This window comes from Aotus nancymaae, unplaced genomic scaffold (genome assembly GCF_030222135.1).
Source record: "Aotus nancymaae isolate 86718 unplaced genomic scaffold, 86718_ANA_hifiasm-v0.15.2.pri h1tg000099l, whole genome shotgun sequence".
NCBI classification, from domain to species: Eukaryota; Metazoa; Chordata; class Mammalia; order Primates; family Aotidae; genus Aotus; species Aotus nancymaae.
The window spans coordinates 8924024-8947284 of NW_026988514.1; the positions used below are offsets into that span (position 1 = coordinate 8924024).

The window sequence follows — 23261 nt, forward strand, 5'->3', positions numbered from 1 at the left end:
AATAAAACAGCAAATTAAAAAAAAAAAACAAATAAAACAGTTGTAAAAGGAAACACATTAAATACAATATAATCTTATTTAACCCTATATATCTAAAATATGACTACTTCAACATGTCATCAATATGAAAAAATTATTAATGAGATATTTTTTATTCTTACAAACTAAGCCTTCAAAATCCAATATATATTTTATCCATTTAGACTTGTCGCATTTCAAGTCCTCAATAGCCTCATGTGGCAAGTGGCTGCCATACTGAAGAGCACAATTACAGATAGCTCAACTATCTTTATTCATAAAGACACAGTTGATCGGCATATACAACATGCTCTTGGCATTTAGTTAAAACTTGTATCACATATATTCCTATTACTCCTTTAGAGCCCTAGTCATTTTGTAGTATGCTTGAAACTAAATTTTTCCTAATTAGACCATGGAGAAAATTTTGGCCAACTCTATGGACAATGCTTTAGCTGCCATTTTGTTTACCCGTGTAGACTGACCATAAGACAAAACAGTTGCCTCTGGGCACCAAGGATGAACATACCTGGCCACATACATGGTCTGTCCACCAAAGATTCCTCTGGACTGCCTCTGCGATACCAGCAACCCAGCTGGCAACAATGAACAGAGGGACAGAGCACAGAATTGCAAACTTTCACCAGGGCAAGAGTGGAAGCATGTGAAGCAGTTACGTGAAGGTGTGTCTCATGACCAGTTCTACCATCGCCATAAGGCCTCCTCCGCTCATCGGAGTCAGCTTCTCAAAGTCCCCATGGGAGTGAGCAAGGGGTAAGGACAGGAGATTTCATTTAAGCAGAAGTGTTCCCCCTTTGCCCCACCCCAACCCTATGGCTGCCTTGCATTCAATCTGCTTTGCATCTCCTGTAGCAAAACCAGAAAATCTCTATGAAGGAACTAAAACATGGCTAAGGTCCACATCATTCTTACTGAGGAAATAAATGTGTTCCTGGCAAATATCAAAATCACAAGGGAAGTGCAGAGGGGCAACCCATCGGAAAACATGCAGTTACATCCCTCTAAACTAATTGTGCATTTGTTTTTTAAAATGGTGCCAATAACAAGGTTAGATTCCTGAACGTTCCCCTCCCAACCTGCCTAGTCATTCCTCAGATAATCTTATTACAAATGACTAGGCTGGACTGTGAAGCCAAATATATCTGAAAATGTATGACCCTTTCACTCAATTTTATCCTAAACACTCACACGAACATTAACATTCTGGCGGCTGATCAGAGGACTGAGGAAAGCTGGCAGCAAAACGATGCCTAGAAATCATTTTGGGAAAATGTATTTGTTTCCAGAAACCTATTCCATGAGATGGACTTCCATGAGAAAGCCGATCTCAGCATAATCCCCATGGCTCGCTTTCCTTTCGGAACCCAGAGGAAGCCTTCCTGCCTTTCCCTTTTGACCCCACAATTCAAAAGCGGCACACAATAACATGACAATAGTAACACTCAATTCTCTCTCCTCTCACCATCTGTCACCGAGACACAGCTCGAAGGTCTGCCAGGCAAGGCTGTTACCAAGGAAACAGCCGTGTGTTCATCTCCCATGCTGTCATTAGCAGAAGGACACTGCTGTGTAGTCCTGGGGCCTCTTCTCTCTAAGACCAGTCTTGCAATCTAGAAGGAAGGGTGGACAAACTCAGGTTGCACTTCACATGGCAACCAGGAGGCACTCCCTTGACTCTGCAAATGCTTCCTAATTATCAGATGTTTCCTCTAAGCAGCATCATTGGAATCTCTCTACTAGCCTATGCATTGGGATCTAGACCCAGATTTCTCAGTGCTTATTAGACAAGTGTACCTGGAAGCACACAGGTACCTGCACTTCACATACACAGTGCCACACTCATCTTCCTCCCTCACTCACCCTCACTTCCCCTCCTCCTTCTTCCTAAAACACTCTTCCCCTCGCATTGGCTCCCTCAGAACAGGGAACACCACCCTCCATTAACCTGCCAGGGGCCACACTTGGAGTGGTCCAGCTCTCCCTGATCAAGTTTCTAAGTCGTGAACATTCCCCACCAGGAACAACTCCCCAGTACCCCCCCAACCCCTCCGCTACCCGCCTCTCACTGCCAGTGTCCCGCTGGGCTGTGGCAAGTTCCAGTTACCTTGGCTCACTGGACCCTGCCTGCACACCTGCCAATAAATTATGACTCTGTTCTCAGGATAGGTCAACCAAAGTCACTAATATAAGCAAATGTCACCAGACACCAGAAGACCACTTTGGGAAAGAAAGCAAAAAGTGGCCGGAACACTGCCCCACAGCTTGCTGGAAGGTCCCTCAGGAATCCTTCCTATCTCTGTTGACTCTTTAGTTGCTAAGAGAGGATGATGCCAGTTCTGTGGCCCAGAACACTAGGGCAGTTAGAGACTCCTACCCTCAGGCAGAGGACTTGGCACAGTAGGGTAACATTGAGTTACTGTGGGGCAGGGAATAAAGGGGACACAAAGGATGAATGGCTCTGCTCTTGGCATCCTGAATTCCTACCTCATTGTGAGGAAAAGAATCCCAGGGTACTCTGACCCAGGCCCTGGTGGATACCACACACGGTGAGGGGGAATGGCATGAACAGGAAGCAGAGTGGGGTCATCCTATCAAAGGTAAGAAGGCCCAAGAGCCCATGGACACAGGGTTAGCAGGGCTGGGGCAGACAGAGCCAGGCTGGAGTAGTCGCTTCACTCCATCTTCTCTGTTCCGCTGTCTGATTCTCAGAACCCAGGCAAGCCACCAGTAAGTTTCTAAGCCTGTCTACAGGGGGTGAGTTTTTTTACTTGGAAACATCTGTCTGCTACCTCCTGGCTTTCACATCCCTATAGAAAAGTGAGGGTAAGCAGAAGAAATAGAAGAGGAAAAAAACTAACAAAGAAAAAGTCGTCTTTTCTGCCTGCCTCCCTCCCACTCAGAGGCAATTTCAGCTTCTGATGTTGTCCAGGAAAGCTCCAGAAGGAAGGGAAGCTGATTGGTAATGGTCCACTCACCTGCCCAGGCCCCTTCAGGCACTGCACAGCCTGCTTGTGGGTGAGGCCGCACAGACTTACTCCATCCACCTGCAGGAGCCGGTCACCTGGGAAAGGGATGGATGTGATGTCATGACCTGGCACCTGGGGCTGCAGAAAGTTCCCTTCCGTGAGGCCACTGTCTGGTGCCCCTCCATGCAGACTGGAGAAGCAGGACAGGAAGCAGAGGTGCCAGGCATCCCACTGGAGTCAGCAGGAATCCTGCCACTCTGAGCAGCCTCCCTCCCTCCTTCTCAGGCACATCACAGATCAGGGATATAAAAGCCTTTCTATTATTGGCTCACAGAATGGTTGAGCCAGCTCTGTTCAACCTTATCCTTCCTCCTGTTTTCCTGTGAAACTGTTTTTGAAAGTATTTTCAAGTCGCTTAGATATTTATATCTCCAGGATGTATTTTTTTTTGTTTCAAAAAAGGTCAGGGAGACATGGTTGATGCTGGAGACACCAGAATTCCAGAAGAGATGGAGATAAGTAAGATCCTAGCTTCTCCTTTTGGCTCAATTCTGGCAGTTTTGGAGACCAATAAGAATCATCCCCTTCCATCAGGGCAGTGGGAGCTGAGCAAGGGCAGAGAGAAGGCTCAGGTGTCCTCCCTGGATGTGAGAGTAGGGCTACTGAGGCCCACTTGTCCTCCAAGGGAAGCAGTGTGTTCTATGAAGGCCAAAGAACAATACAAGTCTTTTAAGGCTTCTATTTTTCTATCACCTATGTTTCCCAGTGTGCCGCTGCAGACCCTCCAACCTATCAAATGGGTGGGGCAAGTTCTATCACCCCCTTTTCAGGTAAGGAAAGCATGACCTGGAGAGGCAATCATCTGCAGGAGTTTTCAGAAAGGGAGCAGGACAAGGCCTGGAGGCTGCCCCTCCCAGTCCAGGGCTCTTTTCACCACAGAGCCCAGAGCTCTCAATGCAACCCCATCTCTCACCCTGCAGGATCTGCCCTTCCTTGGCAGCTGGTCCTCCAGGAACAATGGATTTCACATATATACCACCATAGGGCACACTGGTGTTAATGCCACCCTGAAAAACACAATGAAAAACTCACCACCCATCTGTCCTCCTCCTGAAGCCTCCCCAACCTCCCCAGCTAAGGGAGTCCCCACCTGCCCACCACTGTAACCCATGACCTCACCTCCAACTGGCACTGTCTTCTGTATTCATTTGTTTATTTTAATTGTATTCTCCACGGAGCAATAAGATTAGGTGTTCATAAGCTTAACAATAGAAGCTATGTGAGAGATCTGGGCATGTCCCCAGCCCAAGCACTGATACATGCCAGGTGCTCAGCAACTGGTCACATGGGATGCACCACTATCTCTCTATAGGTAGCGACCAATGTAGATGGATACGGCTCCGGGCCTGAAGGCTTGTGCCTGGCACGTCTTGTGTGCTTTGATGGGCCAAAGGATATGTGCATTTTTCATTATAATAGATGCTGCCAGATTGCATTCATATGTGAATATGGACATACTCATTCACATTTCTACCAGCTTTGTATGACAGTTACCATTTTTCTATGTTCCACCAGTTATATTTGGCCAAGCTGGTGGATATAAAGTTTAAATTTCATTTTAATTTAATTTGTATTCCTGTGGCTTTTCCTGGGTTTGAGTGTTTTTCATGTGTTTAACGGCCATTTGGACTTGAGTGAGACATTTCAGAAATTATTTTTGAAATTAAATATCTGCAAAGAAAATCCAAGTTTTTGCCAGCCAAAGGAAACCACCAACCTCTTCTCAGCAAATATATATTTGTGAATAACCCAAAACTTAGTGAGCTTTTTGGATGAGAAATAGCTATATTTGGTGTCTGATAAGGCTGTTACCCCAAGCCAAGAATAAATTGACCATATTTGGTATCAGCCTGTTCACTCTACATGGATTCATGAGCCTTACTGCTTGGTTTCTTACTTGATCCCTTAAAATCATCTACTGAGGACAAGTTCCATTGCAAGCTTAGGGTCCAACAAAACAAATATCCTTGCTTTAGGTGCACAGCATTATCACAGGGGAAAGCAAAGGTTGCCCTCCATCCACATATGTCTCGAATTTCCTGTGGAAATTTTGCTCAGCCATAGCATTTCCTTACTTTGATGGGAGGTGCCATTCTATTTCTCATCAACAATTAAATCCAACAGTGACATTTCTGAAATCTAGACCCATTCCAGGGTCTCAAGGGAATGGATCACTTTCAATGCTCAGTAATAAAAGCAACACCTTCCAACCTCCGACTGGATTTTCACCAGCTTTGTGTGTGCCATTCCCCAAGTTCTTGGGTAATCACAGTTGCTCAGGTGATCTCCCTCTACAAGGGGCTACCAGGTAGAACTCAGAAACCAAATGCAAATTGCCAGTCCTGATGGAGGTCTGGCCCTGGGAGGTCTGAGCAAAAGACTCTACACTGATTCTGTGCTGGATGACAGTGGATTGCCCCAACCATCCTTGGCCAGATGACAGTGGACTGCTCCTCTCCCCTTTAACTTGTGTCCCTGAAGCCCCACTCTGCTTCCCTCTCTTTGCAGTCCAGCTTGACCTTAGAGGCAGGACACATTGCTCAACTCTGCCCACACTACATCCCCATGTGGTTGGAGTTCCCTAGTGCATGCCCTGCCCAGCCTGAGGTTACTCACTCTCTGTTTGTCTCTGAACTCATCCCCCAATGCAGGCCCCCACTGACTTCTTTATTCACCCCTTGCACTTATGCACACTTTGCTGGGCACACTGTCAGAGGTTGCCATTTGAGTGGAACGTCCACCCAGGCTCTGGAAGGACATCTTATTAACTGCTTTTCAAGCTGTCCTAAAAACTCTTACAGTCACGCTGAATCCAAGTGTCCCATCTTCTTTAATCAGTTCCACAAAGTAGATTTCACCAGCACTGATTTCTGGGGGTGACAGAGGACAAGAAGAACCAGGACCCTGCCATAAACAAACAAAAATAAAAAAGAGATGAAGGCAGATGGCACCTCTTAGCTCTCACCTGCTCTCAGGAATAGGCAGCATTGTACCTCAGAAAGAGCTTGGGATTTGGACTAGACCAGCAGGGGATTCATTTCCAACTTTATCAGGACTTCTCCATGTGACCTCAGACATGGCAAGAGGAAGATGAGGGAGTGCTGGGCTGGGCTGACACCATTTCTAGGCAGAGAAGGCTTGAGTCACTGCTCATGTTCCGCTGTCCCTATGCCTAGAAGATGGAATCTTTTGTCCTATCTGCTCCCTTTACTAAGTGCTTTCTAATCACCATGCATGTCAGAAAATTCTAGTAACACACAGGAAAATAAACAAGCTGGAGGAAGCTGAACAACGAAGGCTCGATTATTTTAGAGACTTTCCACACCCCATGGATGGCAAGGTATTTTGTCTAAATTTTAAAATTCAAGGAGCAAAACAGCTGCTGAGGGTAAGATCTGAAGTAAGAATGTAAACTCCACCATGCCGCACAGGGTCATCTGGCCACAAAGCTGGCCATGTGACCCAGAAGAGCCTGCGCTGTCTGGGCTGGGTCCTACAACCTACACCATGGTCAGCATGGCCTTAGAGCTCCCTTGCTCCCCTCAACTGTTCCCAGCCCTGGAAACCAACTCGCAGGTTTGCCACCAAAGAAGCCCCAGCCTGAAGGCCTCTCTGCCCTGCTTTCTGCCACACAGGACCTCCCAGAGGAAGGCCTGGGGTGAAGGTTATGGTTCTGGAGGCCAGTCCCTTGGATTCCAGTCTCGGCTCTGTCACCTGCTCCCTGGGAGAGCTTGGGTGTGCTGCTTTGCTCTCTGTGCCTCAGGTCTCCCACCTATAAAAGGGGTTGATAATAAGAATGATCTCATTGGGTTACCATGGAGCTTCCATGAGCTAACACATATAAAGTGCTCAGGACACTACATGGCACACAGATAAGCACTCAGTTAATGGCAGCTACTATCATTGTTCTTCCGCCGACCTCCTGCAACCAATTCTTCATGGGATGTGCAGTCCAGGTGAGCACCATGGCCAAATAGGAAGGCACTGACATTCATGGTGACCTATTGCATGCCAGATCCTTGTGATAGGGGTCAAGACACACTACCTCAAAATAGGGCACCTTGGCGCATTGAAGGAATTGGAGAAACAGAGTGTGCGGGAAGGTTTCTCTGACCTTTCCCTGCCCTTCTCCTTTGAAGCAGGCCCTAAAACCTAGGAAAGGTTTTCTAACCTTCCCCTGAAGCAGGGCATAAGACCCTCAAGTGAGAACACCCTCCCTATATCCGGAAAAATGGAGCATCTTATCTGGGAAGACACAGGGACTCAGAGAGGAATACGAACAAGCAGGCCTCGCTGAGTTCCCCCCAGCTTACATAATCCTGCTTTTTGTCTTATCTCATTTCTCCACGACTCTCCATTCTTCATCAAGCCCACTATAAAACATACTCAGGGAGACCTGTTTCTTCAGATCTTCATTCCATATGAAGGCTCACACGTCACCTAAAACTTACAGTAAATACATGTGCCTGCTTTCCTCTCATTAATCTGTCTTCTGTTATGGGGCCTCAGCTGATGAAGCTAAGATGAGTAGAAGAAAAACAAATGTTTCCTTCCCAACACTAGGCACAGCACCTTAGTTTCCATGACTGAGGACAGGCATCATTACCTCCGTCATAAAAAGAGAAATAAGGTTGAAAGGGGTGAAATAACCTGCCTGTTTCAACCGGCAGGTTGTCCCAGCAAGAATGAGAAGGGCATACACTCAGCCTGAGTAAGAGAGGAGAAGTCATGGAAGACCTGTTTTCAAAGATCTTGGCAGCCTTTGGAGAAACCATTAATAACAGCTCAGCACCTGGGGCTGGAGACACTGGGTGCTGTGACCACCCCTGAGCCTGAGGGGCGAGAGAAGGGAGTGGTTGATGGACACTGATAGGAGCTGTGCTCTTTGTAGAGGGACACAGCCAATCTGTGTCAGCCTAGGGAAAGAGTGGAATGAAGGGTGTGCCGCTGAGACCCCAGCACTGCCACCCTGTCCTCACTCATCCACCACTGCAGGCTCCTCTCAAGGCTTCTCCTGGGCAGAACAAAGCAGAACACAGAAGCTGACTCAGTCCATGAGCACCAGCTGTGCAGGGCCCAGAGTTGAATGGAGAGGCTGGGGCATGGATTTGGAGGGGCCTAAGGAGACAATGCCATCCAGAGTCCAAAGAGATGGCAAAGGACTGCAGAGCTGGGACTGGGGCACACAGCCCTCCATACACCTACACCAGGTCCCATCCTCTTCCTCCACGGGGTATGGTCAAGAGCAAAGCCACTGAGTTCCCAGCTTGAGGACCAATTCGAGGACAAGAATAGGAGGTGCCTGATTGCCCATGCCTTGCCATTGGCAGCAATCAACTTCCTCATGTTGTTATTACCATAACAATTATAATTAATGACTAAGGACTCCATAGCGCCCATACAGAGCCTGCACCCAGGCACTGCCCTAGGAACTCTGCCTTCTCCTGTACATTTTTCTCAACAACCATGCCATGAAGGCATTTGCTTCCACTTGCAGATGAGGAAGCTGTGGCTCAAAGGGTCCAAGTAACTTCCATCCACCTGACATGGCAAACAGAGAGCAGGAAGGGCCTGGGGGCCAGGCTGTTGGGCTCCACAGCCTGTTCTCTTTCCTCCAGATCTAGAAAGTGAACCAAGGATGATTACCTTTAATGGCAGAAAGGAGAGCTGATGTCTCAACCTGGGCACTAAGCTCCGTGCCCCAGCCATGTCTAGTTCTTCAATATTTCTGTCCTGGTCTTCTGTGTGTGACAACAAACTTCCCTGGTACCCGAAGCTCAGGATGTCTGTAGAGGAGACCCCAGAATTGGCTGTGCTATTCTTTTCTTCATTTGGGGTATTTCCACAAACACCTATAAAAACAGGCCAAGAAAAAGTCAACAGCTTAAAAAGGCTGGCTTCTAGATGGCATCGCTATGTGGGCACAGAGTTTTCCTCCAATGACCAAGAGGTCTTCTATAGTGGCTCGGAAACAATGTGAATTTAGCTCCTCCTGAAAGATGTTGCATTTAGATTAGAGAAAGGGAAGATTCTACATGTGATTTAGAAACCTAGATAGAGCTTAAGTGACCCAACTATGAATGCACAGGCTCAAAACAAATTCATAAGGCCAGCTTTCCCTTATTAAGCTCTGGCCATGTGATGGGCACCTTAGATGTACATACACATAGGAAGATATAGACATCTTCCCATCTTCTCAGCAGACCCACCAGGAAGGTGTAATCCAGTTCAAACATGAGAAAACAGAGTCAAAACGATTAAGCATCTGCCCCAAATCCTACAGCCAGCATGTGGGCAGTGTCTTAAACACAGCCCCTCCTGGAGACCTCACTGAGCACATCTGCAATCACCATGTGATCCAAAAACCAACATATCAGGTCCTTTTGGGAGGCTTGGTAATAACCAGACTGCAGACCCCTGTGAGCGAAGGCTGGGACACTGATTCCTGCTTACCCGTGTCTGACTCTTGACCTGGCATAGAACAAAGAAAAGAATGTGAGGGTTGTGAATCAATAGAAAAACTTAGGGCAAGGTACTTAACATATCTCAACCTCAATTTTCCTGTATCTAAAGTGGAGATAATATCAATAATATTGTAGAATTGATGAGGCTTAGAGATTACATACAGAGAAAATATTTTACATATGAAAAGAAAGATAAAAATACACACATATATGATAGAATATATATTCCCTCATATATATATGGCTCTCTCTCTCTCTCTCTCACACACACACACACACACACACACACGTACGCACAGCTTAGTACATGGCAGACTCTCAATAAATGCGTCTACTGTTAATATGTTATTATTAGCTGCTCAACAAATATATGTGGGAGGAATGCATAACAGTTAGATTTTCTTTAGATCTAGATACAAGTAGATTTACTACTTTTGATATACTCATTACCACTCAGGGGAGTGCCCAAACTCACATGCTGAATGAATTCAATTTGAATAAATTTGATTTAATGAATTTGATTTGAAATTCTTCAAATCTAAGGTATCCAGCAGGGAGTGGCAGGGCCACTGTTTCGTAATGCTATATTTCTGGCCATTTCATTCACATATTCTGCCATCATTGTCCTTTTGGTAGTATCATAAGCATCAGCTCATTCTCTTCCACATCCTCCATGAGAGGTGAGGATGGGACTTATGATTAAATTGAAAAGTCAAGCCATGCTGCAACTGGTGTCCTGCCTAGTAGACATATGAGCTGCGAGACCTTCTTTAGGTAACTAAAACTCAGTTTATATTGTAGACCATGACAGATGCTCATGATGAGCGTTTTATCTGTCCGATCCTGACCTCCAATCTAGCCCAGCTGCCTTAACAGCAACCCAACCAAATAGAAGAAAGTCATGGTAGTCAAATCTCTGCCAGAAAGACCCAGCCAGCATCGCCATGGAGACATCTTCCTCCAGCAGTGGCCAGCTGCATGAGGAAACCCCACCATGATGAAGGCAGCATTGCCAACAGATGGCTGGGGCCCCACAGTGAAAGGACATTTTATTCCCAGCCATTGTGGGAAACCCATTGTCTGGAATTCTAATGTGAGGTTGTGGTTTGAGAATAGCAGACCTCAAGTGCTGCTTTTTGACAACCCCCATCACAGCAGGCCATCCTTGGACTATGCTGAATTGTGATTCAGTCACCTGTATTGTGTTTCCTGACAATACATGGGAGGGTTTGACTGCTCCCGTCAGTGGAGGGTATGGAAGAAAACACAGGGATTGCTGAACCACCACAGAAAGGAGAGAGTGTGAGGAAGCAATTGTGAGCCTGAATTTGCAGGAAGTCTGCTGTTAATTTGCAGGATTACTCAACCAAAAAGCAGCAGTGGTCCCAGGAAACTAGGGAAAAGGGATGTTAGCCTCCCCCATTACTTCCTCCAAGCCCTCAAACTTGCTCCTAACAAAAATAACAATATTATCCTTTGATATAGTCAGTTGTTGCTCTCTCATTCTTATCCAAAGGATGAAGAAAAGCATCATTTAAAAAATGCTTTACTCCGGGGGAAGATGGCTGAAAGGAAGCTCATCTGGAGTGCAGCTACCACTGAGTGAGACAGAACCAGAGCGATATCTGCATCTCTGAGCTAGGTACTGGTTTTGTTTTAAAGGGACTGGTTGAACAGCTGGATTAACCCCCAAAAAAGGCAGCAAAAGCAGCCCAAAGGCGTCCAGCCGAAGCGAGGCAGGGCACTGCCCCACCTGGAAAGCGTATCAGGCATGGAGGATCTGGAGGGCATCATCTCCTCGGTTCCCAGAATCAGATACAGCAATTTACTCCAAGACTTCAGCAGTATACAGACCAGGAAAATACTGCCTTGCTGAGAACCAGCCAGAGTCACAGACCCAGGCGACAGCCCAGGCCGGCAGACCCAGCCAGACCGGTGCCTTATTAGCACAGACCAGGGCGGAGATTTGGACTAATACCAAGAAAGCTTGTAAAAAGGAACTGCCCGTCCCACAGAAGGGAGAGTTGAAAGCGGGGAGGGAGATATAACCAGACAGGCCCCTCCCCGACAAGATCCAGCAACCGGAATCCCTCTCCCAGGAGAGTTTCACAGTTAACACATCCTCCACCTGAGTACAGCAGGCTCAGCAGAAGGAAAGAGCCCACCATTGAGAAGGTGGGGCTAAGCCCACCAGTACGGAAACCAGACAAAGAATAAACAGCAGCCTGGTTGAGAATGAGGCAGCCTAGTAGCGCCTCCACAGGCAGACAATGGACAGACTGTCTTAAGTGGCACACTGACACCTGTGTTTAAAAAAAAGAAAAAGCCTCATACAGGAGAAATAACCCCAACTTTAACAGAAAGGACGTCCACTCAGAGAAGATGGGAAGAAACTAGCGCAAAAAGGATGAAAACATCAAAATCCAGAATGCCTCTCCCCGCTAGAGAGATCACAACGACTCACCAGCATGGCAACAAAACAGGTCAGAAAACAGTTTTGACGAGCAGACAGAAGCAGGCTTCAAAAGATGGGTAATAACAAACTTCTCTGAGCTAAAAGAACATGTTTTAACCCAATGCAAAGAAACTAAGAACCTTGAAAAAATATTAGATGAAACACTAACTAGAATAACCAGCCTAGAGAAGAACATAAATGATTTGATGGAGCTGAAAAACACAGCACAAGAACTTTGTGAAGCATACACAAGTTTCAATAGCCGAATTGATCAAGCAGAAGAAAGGATATCAGAGATTGAAGATCAACTCAATGAAATAAGAAGACAAAAAAAAAAGAGAAAAAAGAGTGAAAAGAAATGAACAAAGCCTCCAAGAAATATGGGATTATGTGAAAAGACCTAATCTATGCTTGATCGGTGTACCTGAAGAGGATGGGGAAAATGAATCCAAGCTGGAAAACACTCTTCAGGATATTATCCTGGAGAACTTCTCCAACCTGGCAAAGCAGGCCAACATTAAAATACAGGAAATACAAAGAACACCACAGAAATACTCCTCAAGAAGAGCAACCCCAAGGCACATAATCATCAGATTCACCAGGGTTGAAATGAAGGAAAAAATACTAAGGGCAGCTAGAGAGAAAGGTTGGGTTACCCACAAAGGAAAGCCCATCAGACTCAGCGGATCTCTCAGCAGAAACCCTACAAGCCAGAAGGGAGTGGGGACCAATATTCAACATCCTTAAAAAAAGAACTTTCAACCCAGAATCACATATCCAGCCAAACTAAGCTTCACAAGTGAAGGAGAAATAAAATCCTTTATGGACAAGCAATTACTGAGAGATTTCATTGCCACCAGACCTGCCCTATAAGAGCTCCTGAAGAAAGCACTAAACACAGAAAAAAAATCCAGTACCAGCCACTGCAAAAATGAACCAAATGGTCAAGACCAATGATGCAATGAGGAAACTGCGTCAACCAATGGGCAAAACAACCAACCAGTAACAAAATGGCAGGATCAAATTTACACATAACAATATTAATGTTAAATGTAAATGGCCTAAATGCCCTCATCAAAAGACACAGACTGGCAACTGGGTAAAAAGTCAAAACCCGTCTGTGTGCTGTATTCAGGAGACCCATCTCACAGGCAAAGACACACATAGACTTAAAATAAAGGGATGGAAGAACATCTACCAAGCAAATGGAGAGCAAAAAAAAGCAGGGGTTGCAATTTTAGTGTCTGATAAAATGGACTTCAAACCAACAAAGATCAAGAGACAAAGAAGGACACTACATAATGGTGAAAGGATTGATACAACAAGAAGAGCTAACAATCCTAAATATATATGCACCCAACACAGGAGTGCCTAGATACATAAAGCAAGTTCTTCATGACCTACAGAGAGACTTAGACTCCCGCACAATAATAGTGGGAGACTTTAACACTCCACTGTCAACATTAGACAGATCAACGAGGAAGAAAATTAACAAGGATATACAGGACTTGAATGCAGAACTGGAACAAGCAGAACTAATAGACATCTACAGAAATTTCCACCCCAAATCCACAAAATATACATTCTTCTCAGCACCGCATAGCACTTACTCTAAAATTGACCACATAATTGGAAGTAAATCACTTCTTAGCAAATGCAAAAAAATGGAAATTATAACAAACAGTCTCTCAGATCACAGGGCAATCAAATTAGAACTCAGAATTCAGAAACTAACTCAGAACTGCACAGCTTCATGGAAACTGAACAACTGGCTCCTGAATGTCAACTGATAAACAATGAAATGAAGGCAGAAATAAAGATGTTCTTCAAAACCAATGAGAATGAAGACACAATGTACCACAATCTCTGGGACACATTTAAAGCAGTGTCTAGCGGGAAATTTATAGTAATAAATCCCCACATGAGAAATGAGGAAAGATCGAAAATTGACACCCTATTGTCAAAATTGAAAGAGCTAGAGGAGCAAGATCAAAAAAACTGAAAAGCTAGCAGAAGACAAGAAATAACTAAGATCAGAGCAGAAATGAAGGAGATAGAGACACAAAAAAACCCTTCAAAAAATCAATAAATCCAGGATCTGGTTTTTCAAAAAGATCAACAAAATAGACAGACCACTACACAGATTAATAAAAAAGAAAAAAGATAAGACTCAAATAGATGCAAAAAAATAAATAAATAAAAAAAATAAAGGGGATATCACCACCAATCCCACAGAAATACAAACTACCATCAGAGATTACTACAAACAACTCTATGCACATAAACCAGTAAATCTGGAAGAAATGGATAAATTCCTGGACACTTACACCCTACCAAAACTAAAGCAGCAAGAAGTTGAAACCCTGAATAGACTTAACAAGGGTTGAAGTTGAGGCAGCAATTAACAGGCTACCAACCAAAAAAAGTCCAGGTCCAGATGGGTTCAGAGCCAAATTCTACCAGACATACAAAAAGGAGCTAGTACCAATGATTCTGAAACTATTCCAAACAATACAAAAAGAGGGAAACCTCTGCAACTCATTTTATGAGACCAACATCATCCTGATAGCAAAACCTGGCAGAGACTCAACAAGAAAAGAAAACTTCAGGCCAATCTCCATAATGATGAACATAGATGCAAAAATCTTCAATAAAATACTGGCAAACCGATTGCAACAGCACATCAAAAAGCTTATCCATCACGGTCAAGTAGGCTTCATCCCGGGAATGCAAGGCTGGTTCAACATACACAAGTCTATAAATGTAATTCACCACATAAACAGAACCAAACACAAAAACCACATGATTATCTCAATAGATGGAGAGAAGGCCTTTGACAAAATTCAACAGCCCTTTACACCTAAAACTTTCAATAAACTGGATATCAATGGAACCTATCACAAAATAATAAAAGCTATTTATGGCAAACCTACTGCCAGTATCATCCTGAATGGGCAAAATCTGGAAGCATTCCCTTTGCAATCTGGCACTAGACAAGGATGCCCTCTCTTTCCACTCTTATTCAACATAGTATTGGAAGTTTTAGCTAGAGTAATCAGGCAAGAAAAATAAATAAAGGGTATTCAGTTAGGAAAGGAGGAAATCAAATTGTCTCTATTTACAGACGACATGACTGTATATTAGAAGACCCAATTGTCTCAGCTCAAACTCTCCTTAAGCTGATAAGCAACTTCAGCAAAGTCTCAGGATAAAAATCCATGTGCAGAAATTGCAAGCATTCCTATACACCAATAACAGAAAAACAGAGAGCCGAATCATGAGCAATCTCCCATTCACAATTGCTATAAGAAGAATAAAATACCTAGGAATACAACTAACAAAGGAGGTAAACGACCTCTTCAAGGAGAACTACAAGACACTGCTCAACGAAATAAGAGAGAACACAAACAGATGGAAAAACATTCCATGCTCATGGTTAGGAAGAATCAATATTGTGATAATGGCCATACTGTCCAAAGTAATTTATAGATTTAATGCTATCCCCATCAAACTACCAGTGACCTTCTTCACAGAACTGGAAAAAACCACTTTAAACTTCATATGGAACCAAAAAAGAGCCTGCATAGCCAAGAAAATCCTAAGCAAAAAGAATAAAGCTGGCAGCATCACACTGCTGGACTTCAAGGTATACTACAGGGCAACAGTAACCAAAACAGCATGGTACTGGTATCAAAACAGAGACATAGACCAATGGAACAGAACAGAGGCCTCAGAGGCAACACCACACATCTACAACCATCTGATCTTTGACAAACCTGACAAAAACAAACAATGGGGAAAGGATTCCCTGTTTAATAAATGGTGTTGGGAAAATTGTCTAACAATGTGCAGAAAGCAGAAACTGGACCCCTTCCTGACACCTTACACTAAAATTAACTCCAGATGGATTAAGGACTTAAACATAAGACCTAATACCATAAAAACCCTAGAAGAAAACCTAGTCAAAACCATTCAAGACACAGGCATAGGCAAGGACTTCATGACTAAAACAACAAAAGTAAGGGCAACAAAAGCCAAAATAGACAAATGGGACCTAATTAAATTTCAGAGCTTCTGCACAGCAAAAGAAACAATCATTAGAGCAAACCGGCAACCAACAGAATGGGAAAAAGTTTTTGCAATCTACCCAACTGACAAAGGGCTAATATCCAGAATCTACAAAGAACTAAAACAGATTCACAAGAAAAAAAACAAACAAATCCATCCAAAAGTGGACAAAGGATATGAACAGACATTTTTCAAAAGAAGACATATATGAAGCCAACAAACATATGAAAAAGTGCTCATCATCACTGGTCATTAGAGAAATGCAAATCAAAACCACATTGAGATACCATCTCACACCAGTTAGAATGGCAATCATTAAAAAATCTGGAGACAACAGATGCTGGAGAGGATGTGGAGAAATAGGAACACTTTTACACTGTTGGTGGGAGTGTAAATTAGTTCAACCATTGTGGAAGACAGTGTGTGATTCCTCAAGGATCTAGAAATAGAAATTCCATTGGACCCAGCAATGCCATTACTGGATTTATAACCAAAGGACTATAAATCGTTCTATTATAAAGACACATGCACATGCATGTTTATTGCAGCACTGTTTACAGTAGCAAAGACCCAGAACCAACCCAAATGCCCATCAATGATAGACTGGACAAAGAAAATGTGGCATATGTACACCATGGAATACTATGCAGCTATAAAAAAATGATGAGTTCATGTCCTTGGTAGGGACATGGATGTACCTGGAAACCATCATTCTCAGCAAACTGACACAAGAACAGAAAATCAAACACCGCATGTTCTCACTCATAGGTGGATGTTGAACAATGAAAACACTTGGACACAAAGAGAGGAGCATCACACATTGAGGTCCATTGTGGGGGGCTATGGAAGGGGTAATGGGAGGGAGGGAAGGGGAGGGATAATGTGGGGAGAAATGTCAGGTATAGGTGATGAGGGGTTGGTGGCAACAAACCACCTTACCGTGAATGTACCTGTGCAACAATCTTGCATGATCTGCACATATACCCCAGAATCTAGAGTACAATTTAAAAAAAAAAATACTTTACTCTTAGGCTGATCAGGAACATGTTCATCAAGTAATAACAGCATGCTTGCCATGCAAATTCAGCTTTAAGAACAGGCCAGGTGAGGTGGCTCACACCTGTAATCCCAGCACCTTGGGAGGCGGAGGCAGGTCGATCATGTGAGGTCAGGAGTTCAAGGCCAGCCTGACCAACATGGAAAAACCCCATCTCTACTAAAAATACAAAACTAGTTGGGTGTGGTGGTGCACACCTGCAATCCCAGCTACTCAGGAGGCTGAGTCAGGAGAATCACTTGAATCTGGGAGGTACACTCTGCAGAGAGCCAAGATCGTGCCACTGCACTCCAGCCTGGGTGACAGAGTGAGACTCCATCTCAAAAAAAAAAAGGAAAACCAAATACCACACGTTCTCACTTATAAGAGGGAGCTAAATAATGAGAACCCATGGTCACAAAGAGGGGAACCACAGACACTGGGGCCTACTTGAGGGATGAGGGTGGGAAGAGGGAGCGGATCGAGAAAAACAACTATTGGGCACTATGCTGAGCACCTGGGTGATGAAATGGTCTGTACACCAACCCCTGTGACACGAGTTTGCCTGTAATTACAAACCTACATGTGTACTCCTGAACCTAAAATAAAAGTTTAACAAAGAACAGTTCCTGTCTCCTCCCCAGCTGATTCCTATACCTAAACCCAAACTATAGAAATCCTGGAGCAGCCACTTTCAACAAGGACTTTGGGTGTCAATAAAAAGGTCCTCCCTGCCATGCAAGGAGAGTTGACAGAAAAAAAGAAGTGGCCGTATCCAGCTGTGTCTAACAAAGAATTAGAATAGGTTACTCCCTTTCAGAAAGACATGGATGACAACACCCATTCTGCCCCTGAAATTGCAAAGCTTATTGATTTGTGCCACTACACTGCTTCTTTGCAAACCAATGAGGAAAGCAATACAAAAGACTTACATGGACTTCAAAGTCTAGTACCTCACAGTAGTCACGTTCTCCTGAAAACAGAGGAGGCTCTTCAACTCCTGAGAGCAGTTAAAACATACCTTTTGACTGAGAAATGATTAACTCTATATTGTCAGGGGAATTCTGGATCATCCTAACAGCCATGTTGAACGTGAAGCCCTCCAGACTGATGTGATTCAGGGCTAGTATCTGCCCTCCTGGAAAAATAAAATATCTCAATCATTTTTCAGAGGAAATAAAAAAAGAATGGTTTCTTAAAACAGTATCTCTCGTGATTTAAAAAGAAGATATACCCGGTTTGATCGTTTTCGCTTTTTCTGCTGGTCCTCCAGGTATAATAGAAGATATAAAAATACCAGGGTGAGCTTGGCCTGAATACTCTCCCTCATTAATGACAAAACCTGTAATCCAAGATGATAGTCTATGATAAGATGATACTTAGTGATTTTGCTGTTCAAAGACATTAGGCTATTTCCCCGATATCACACAGCTACCAAGTGGCATTAGCTGATAGTTACAGCCAGGTCTTCTGATCCTCAAATAGAGGATCCTTTCTACTCTGCCATGATACTTGGAGAAAAGTGGATTGTTCCCCATTAGTAAGCACAGCTAAAGCTGGGAACGCAAACCACCAATATGTACTGGATTTTGCTCCAGTAGATAATGAGACATAGGAAAGAAATGACTTTTAATCAAGTACCTGTCTCCGTACCTTGTTTCTTATACAGTTTTAGGGTCTTAGAAGGTGGTCACTAGTAAGAGGTGAGAAAAGTTGACTCTTCCTCTCCATCTCTGACTAGAGGAGAGTTGTTACACAGTATTGGGGGAAATAATCTTTTTTTACATTGTGCTCAGATGCACCCCAAAAATGCATCAGGCCTCAAAGAAAAACTTTGAAACAAAAGTCTCATTGCTCTTTAGGGACACTTAAAGGGATTAAAAAAAAAAAAAAAAAAAACAGAAGGCAAACTGGGAGAGGAGGGGTAGGAATGGAGAGTAGACAAGTTGAAAGAGAAGACAGCACACACCTCCCCACTTTGCCCAGCAGTACAGACTGGGCCTCACCTGCAGGGAGCCCTCTTACCAAAACCATGATGTGGGTCACGTTTCAGTGTCACATGCAAGATTTCTCGGCCTGATTCAGCTGTAAAGCTCTTCCTCCTATTATTCTGTGACCCTAGAGTGGAATCAGAGCACCACATTATGCTTTTCCCGCAAATTGTTTGGGAGCTAATACAAAAGAAGTGAACAGTATTTCACACACATGCACACACACATTCACACATCCCTGAAAATGAAAGTAGTTCACATTTAATCTCCCGGCAGTGCTGGGAATTGATCCCTGAACACACAGTCGCATGAGCCTCTCTGGAGTGTCACCCAGCATTGCTCAAGTTCCAGCTTAAAGAGCAGGGTCAAGAAGAGGGTGGGCTATGGCCTGGTCCGTACCTGCATGCATGCTCTGAACAAGTGGCCCAGAGAGAGAGTCCCAGGGCGTTGGATTCTGAATCACACAGGCACTCTTCAGCTGCTCCCGGCCAGTGCAGGGTCTACGGGGAAAGACAATGAGGTTAGATAAGGTGGCTCAAGGAGGCATTTCTGAGTATGGCTGGTGGCCTGCGGAGGGCAGACTGGCCTTGTCCAGTCATCCAGCAGCTCCTCAGAGCTGATCTAGTTATCAGGAGGGCACTGGGAAGAATGGCTCTAGGATCTTTATGTCTCAGAGGGGACACTGAGGTCACTCAGCTTCATATGAGCTTCCTGCTATGTGCAGGATATGCAGCCCTGCAAAACCTCCATGTTTTCAACCATAAAATAAGAATAATATTCCTACTTCTCAGGCTGTAATGGAGCCGAAATGAGATAGTAACCGTCGAACACCAGCACTCTTAGTAGTTGTTGATGTTTTGTTGTTTGCTTCTGTTTTCAGCTGAAGACCTTCAGCAGGGCCAGGACCCTCCACACCCCACCTACCATGTGCTCGAGGGCTTCACAGGGTCACTGACCTGCTTGATCATTGTACACGCTTGTGTTGGGTGTTGCCTGATCATACCACGCTGTGAATAAGAAGCATTCATGCAGGCATTCAACTGACCCTGACGGAATGTGCCGCATGCTAGTAAATAAAGAAGGTACTAGGGACTAGCAGAATAATGAGTCAAGGGAGACGCTGCCCCAGACCCAGGGTCACTCTGCACAGAGAGAAGCAACATTCAGAGGTGAGCAAAGTCTACAGTGAGAGGGAACAATTGATGTAAAGCTGTGGATCTCAGAGCCCTGGAAAAAGGCAGCTCTGGGCCTCTTGGATGGCCAAACATCTGAGCAGATTCCGCTTCCCTGGTTACCCAGACTGACCCCACCCCTCAGAGCCCCACAGCCATCCTACAGCTTTAAGCAACTGGACCATGGCAGGGGACGCTGGCATGGACAGTTTCCCATGAACCCTTCCCCTGTAGCCTTGGAGCTGTGACAGCAGGGGCTCTCTGCGGGGAGCTTGGCACTGTGCAAAGAGGCTGCAGTCAGAAAGGGAAGAACAGGAGCGGCGGTGGGGGAGAAGTCTAGTGGTGTGGCAAGGTACAGCATAGCGTAGCTTTGGAGGCTGGCGACAGATGAGGCCTCACTCTGACTTGGCTCCTGTTTGTGCTTGCCTTGCAGCACGATCAACCCACATGACTGAGAACCCCAGCTGCCAGGCCTGGGCTCCAAGGCGCTGAGCATAACGGTGGGCCCCGTCCTCTGGGAGTCCCCAGCCTGCTGTGGATGCGGGTGGATGCTTTTCATGACTCTTAGAGCCAGTCAAGGTGCCTGAGGAGAGGCAACGACAGGGTGCTCATGTGCTCAAAGGATGGCAAAATCCCCACAGTCTGAGAGGAGCCAAGAGGAGCAATGAGGCTGAGGTGGACTTCTGGTGGCCTTTAGAGAAAAGGAAGGGCTTTACCGGGCCCAGATTTCTATGGCCTATGTAATCTGGACCACACATGCAACCCTTTACTGCTTAAAAGCCAATCACTGTCAGTCACAAAAGGACGAAATGTGAATGATTCCACTCATCCGAGGAACCTCTTAGTGGTCAGTCACATTCATAGACCAGAAGGAGTGAGGCAGTTGCCCGGGGCTGAGGTGGGTGGAATGGGAGTCGTGTGGAATGGGTGCAGTTTCAGTTTGGGAAGATGGACAGAACTCTGGGGATGGACTTCGGTGATGGTGGCACAACACCGTGAATGAACTGCATGCTACTGAACTGGACACTTACAAATGGTTAGGATGGTAGATGATATATTATGTGTATTTTACCACAATTTAAAAACATTTTTAAATGCAAACTTTAAAAAAAATCCATTTACTGACAGCTTCCCCTGCCAGTTTCAGAGCTAAGGATGCACCAGGCACATTGCTGTTCTGGAGAAGTTCCATGATTAACAGCACAGACAGAAGCATGTGGGGGTCAGGGTGGAGGGGACAGAGAGCACTGCCCTAACTGGAGCCAGGGACATGGAGGAGCCACACCTTTGCCTGAGGCAGTGGGGAAATGTTTCAGAGAAGCAGTGATGTGAAGTCAGAGGCCAGCTTCCAGGGGTGGGAGGGCAGCCAGGAACTGTATCTCAGGGCAGGCAGCTGCTGGCACCTCTGTTCCAAGAGGTGCTGTGTAAACTACTACTCAGGAATGCCACTGGTGAGGGGATCCTACCTCCACATGTCAGCCTTCCCTCCTGTGGTCACATGCCCAGGCTCAGGCCAGTGGCTTGACCTGCTCCTTCCCACAGAGACCCCATGTGAGCCACCTCTCCGCCAGCCTGTGAGCTCATGAGGTAGGGGCGGCATCTGTCCTGCTCACTGCCGAATCCTCCACACCTGGCCCAGGGCTGGCACACAGTAGGTGCTCAATCCATTTTTCTAGTAAGAAGGCTAAGGAGGCCTGTGTTCATGGTGTTCCTCCACTTCCTCTCACGGGGACCAGATCCTACTCATCAGTCAAGGCCTTATGTCACACTCCCCACACAGCCCTCCCCAGTGCCCTTGTTTGGAAATGGCAGCACTGTTCATGGAGCCTCACACTGTGTTTGAGACCAGCATCAGGGCAGTCACCACAGAGTAGCCCACGTTCAGCTTTTATAACATGGTTTAACTCCCACAGCCACCCAGTAGGGAGGCATGACTATTACCACCACTGAACGAAAGAGGAAACTGAGTCCCAAGGTGCTGAATAACTTCCTTGAGGTCACACAGCACAAGACAAGGGGACAGGTATTGGTGAAGGACTTCCATGATGCGGGGATTGATCCAGAACCCTGTCAGAAGGGGCCCTCGGCAAAGTGGTTTCTGTACTATGACAGAAATGCTAAATGTCTCATCTGCATCACTGTCACAGCCCTTGGCTCACCACAGACTTCAACTGCAGCTGTTGGGGGTCGTTCCACGGGAGCTCAGGCTCAGCTCATGCTGAGAGCATCCTAGCTCAGGTGTGGCCCTCTTTCTGCTCTAGAGATTCTTGTCCATCTTGGGAGTCATCTCCTCCACCCCCAATATTCCCACCTTATCCAAAAGCATGAGAGAGTCCATGCCTCCCATCCTTCAACCAAAGGGAAGTGGGAGCCGGCACATGGTGTCCACCTTCTGTCCTGCAGTTCTAGGTGGCCTTCTGCATACTTCTGTGGAGCTGAGCCCTGGTTGCCCTCAACAGTTACCTGGTGACTCCCACCCCTGTGAGCACTTTGCCTGCTTCCCCAACTCACTCTCCCACTCACTCCTTCCTGGCATCACCTCCACAAAAACATACCCACACCCAAACCATTGTCTCAAGCTGTGCTTGAGGGTGGGGTGGGGAGAGTCTTCCAAGAACTCAAAAGCCTAGTATTTAGGTTTCTCTTTTCAAACAAGGGTTACGAGTAACTTCTGATGTGAGTTATTAAGGGTCATGAAAATTTGGCATTTGTAAACTAACATTAGAGCTGTGCTGGATTTTACAGAGGGTCTAATTCAGCTTTCTATCAAGAAGGCCAGCTACCATGCAACACTGAAAAGCCCCTACTGTGTGTGACCACTGGCCAGTCGCTGGAAGGGCCACGGACCTCAGGAAGGATGCTTTGCAGACAACACATCCTCAACATGACCTTGAGCCAGTCATGGGTTCTTCGGCCTTTTGAATGATGAGGTGCTATAAGGTGCCATTAGTTTGGGTGACAGATGAAAGCTGCCCACAAGTTCTTGGACACTCCTACCTCAAGAAGTGGA

At 45.4% G+C, this 23261-nt stretch overlaps 1 protein-coding gene across 2 annotated transcripts in view; it reads right to left on the reverse strand.

The window, feature by feature from the left end:
• FRMPD2 (FERM and PDZ domain containing 2) overlaps nt 1–23261 on the reverse strand; it is a 126593-nt gene that overhangs the window by 22288 nt on the left and 81044 nt on the right. The window contains exons 17-25 of one of the 2 annotated variants that reach the window (XM_021676254.2): nt 19479–19579; nt 19114–19206; nt 18323–18430; nt 18110–18226; nt 8712–8917; nt 5865–5969; nt 3979–4072; nt 3015–3100; nt 1502–1649 (exon numbers count right to left, since the gene is read on the reverse strand). In XM_021676254.2, the coding sequence (XP_021531929.2) occupies nt 1502–1649; nt 3015–3100; nt 3979–4072; nt 5865–5969; nt 8712–8917; nt 18110–18226; nt 18323–18430; nt 19114–19206; nt 19479–19579 (1058 nt within the window). Of the gene's footprint in view, nt 1–1501; nt 1650–3014; nt 3101–3978; nt 4073–5864; nt 5970–8711; nt 8918–9518; nt 9537–18109; nt 18227–18322; nt 18431–19113; nt 19207–19478; nt 19580–23261 lie in introns of those variants that run through there. The other variant, XM_064370056.1, reaches the window with a different exon arrangement.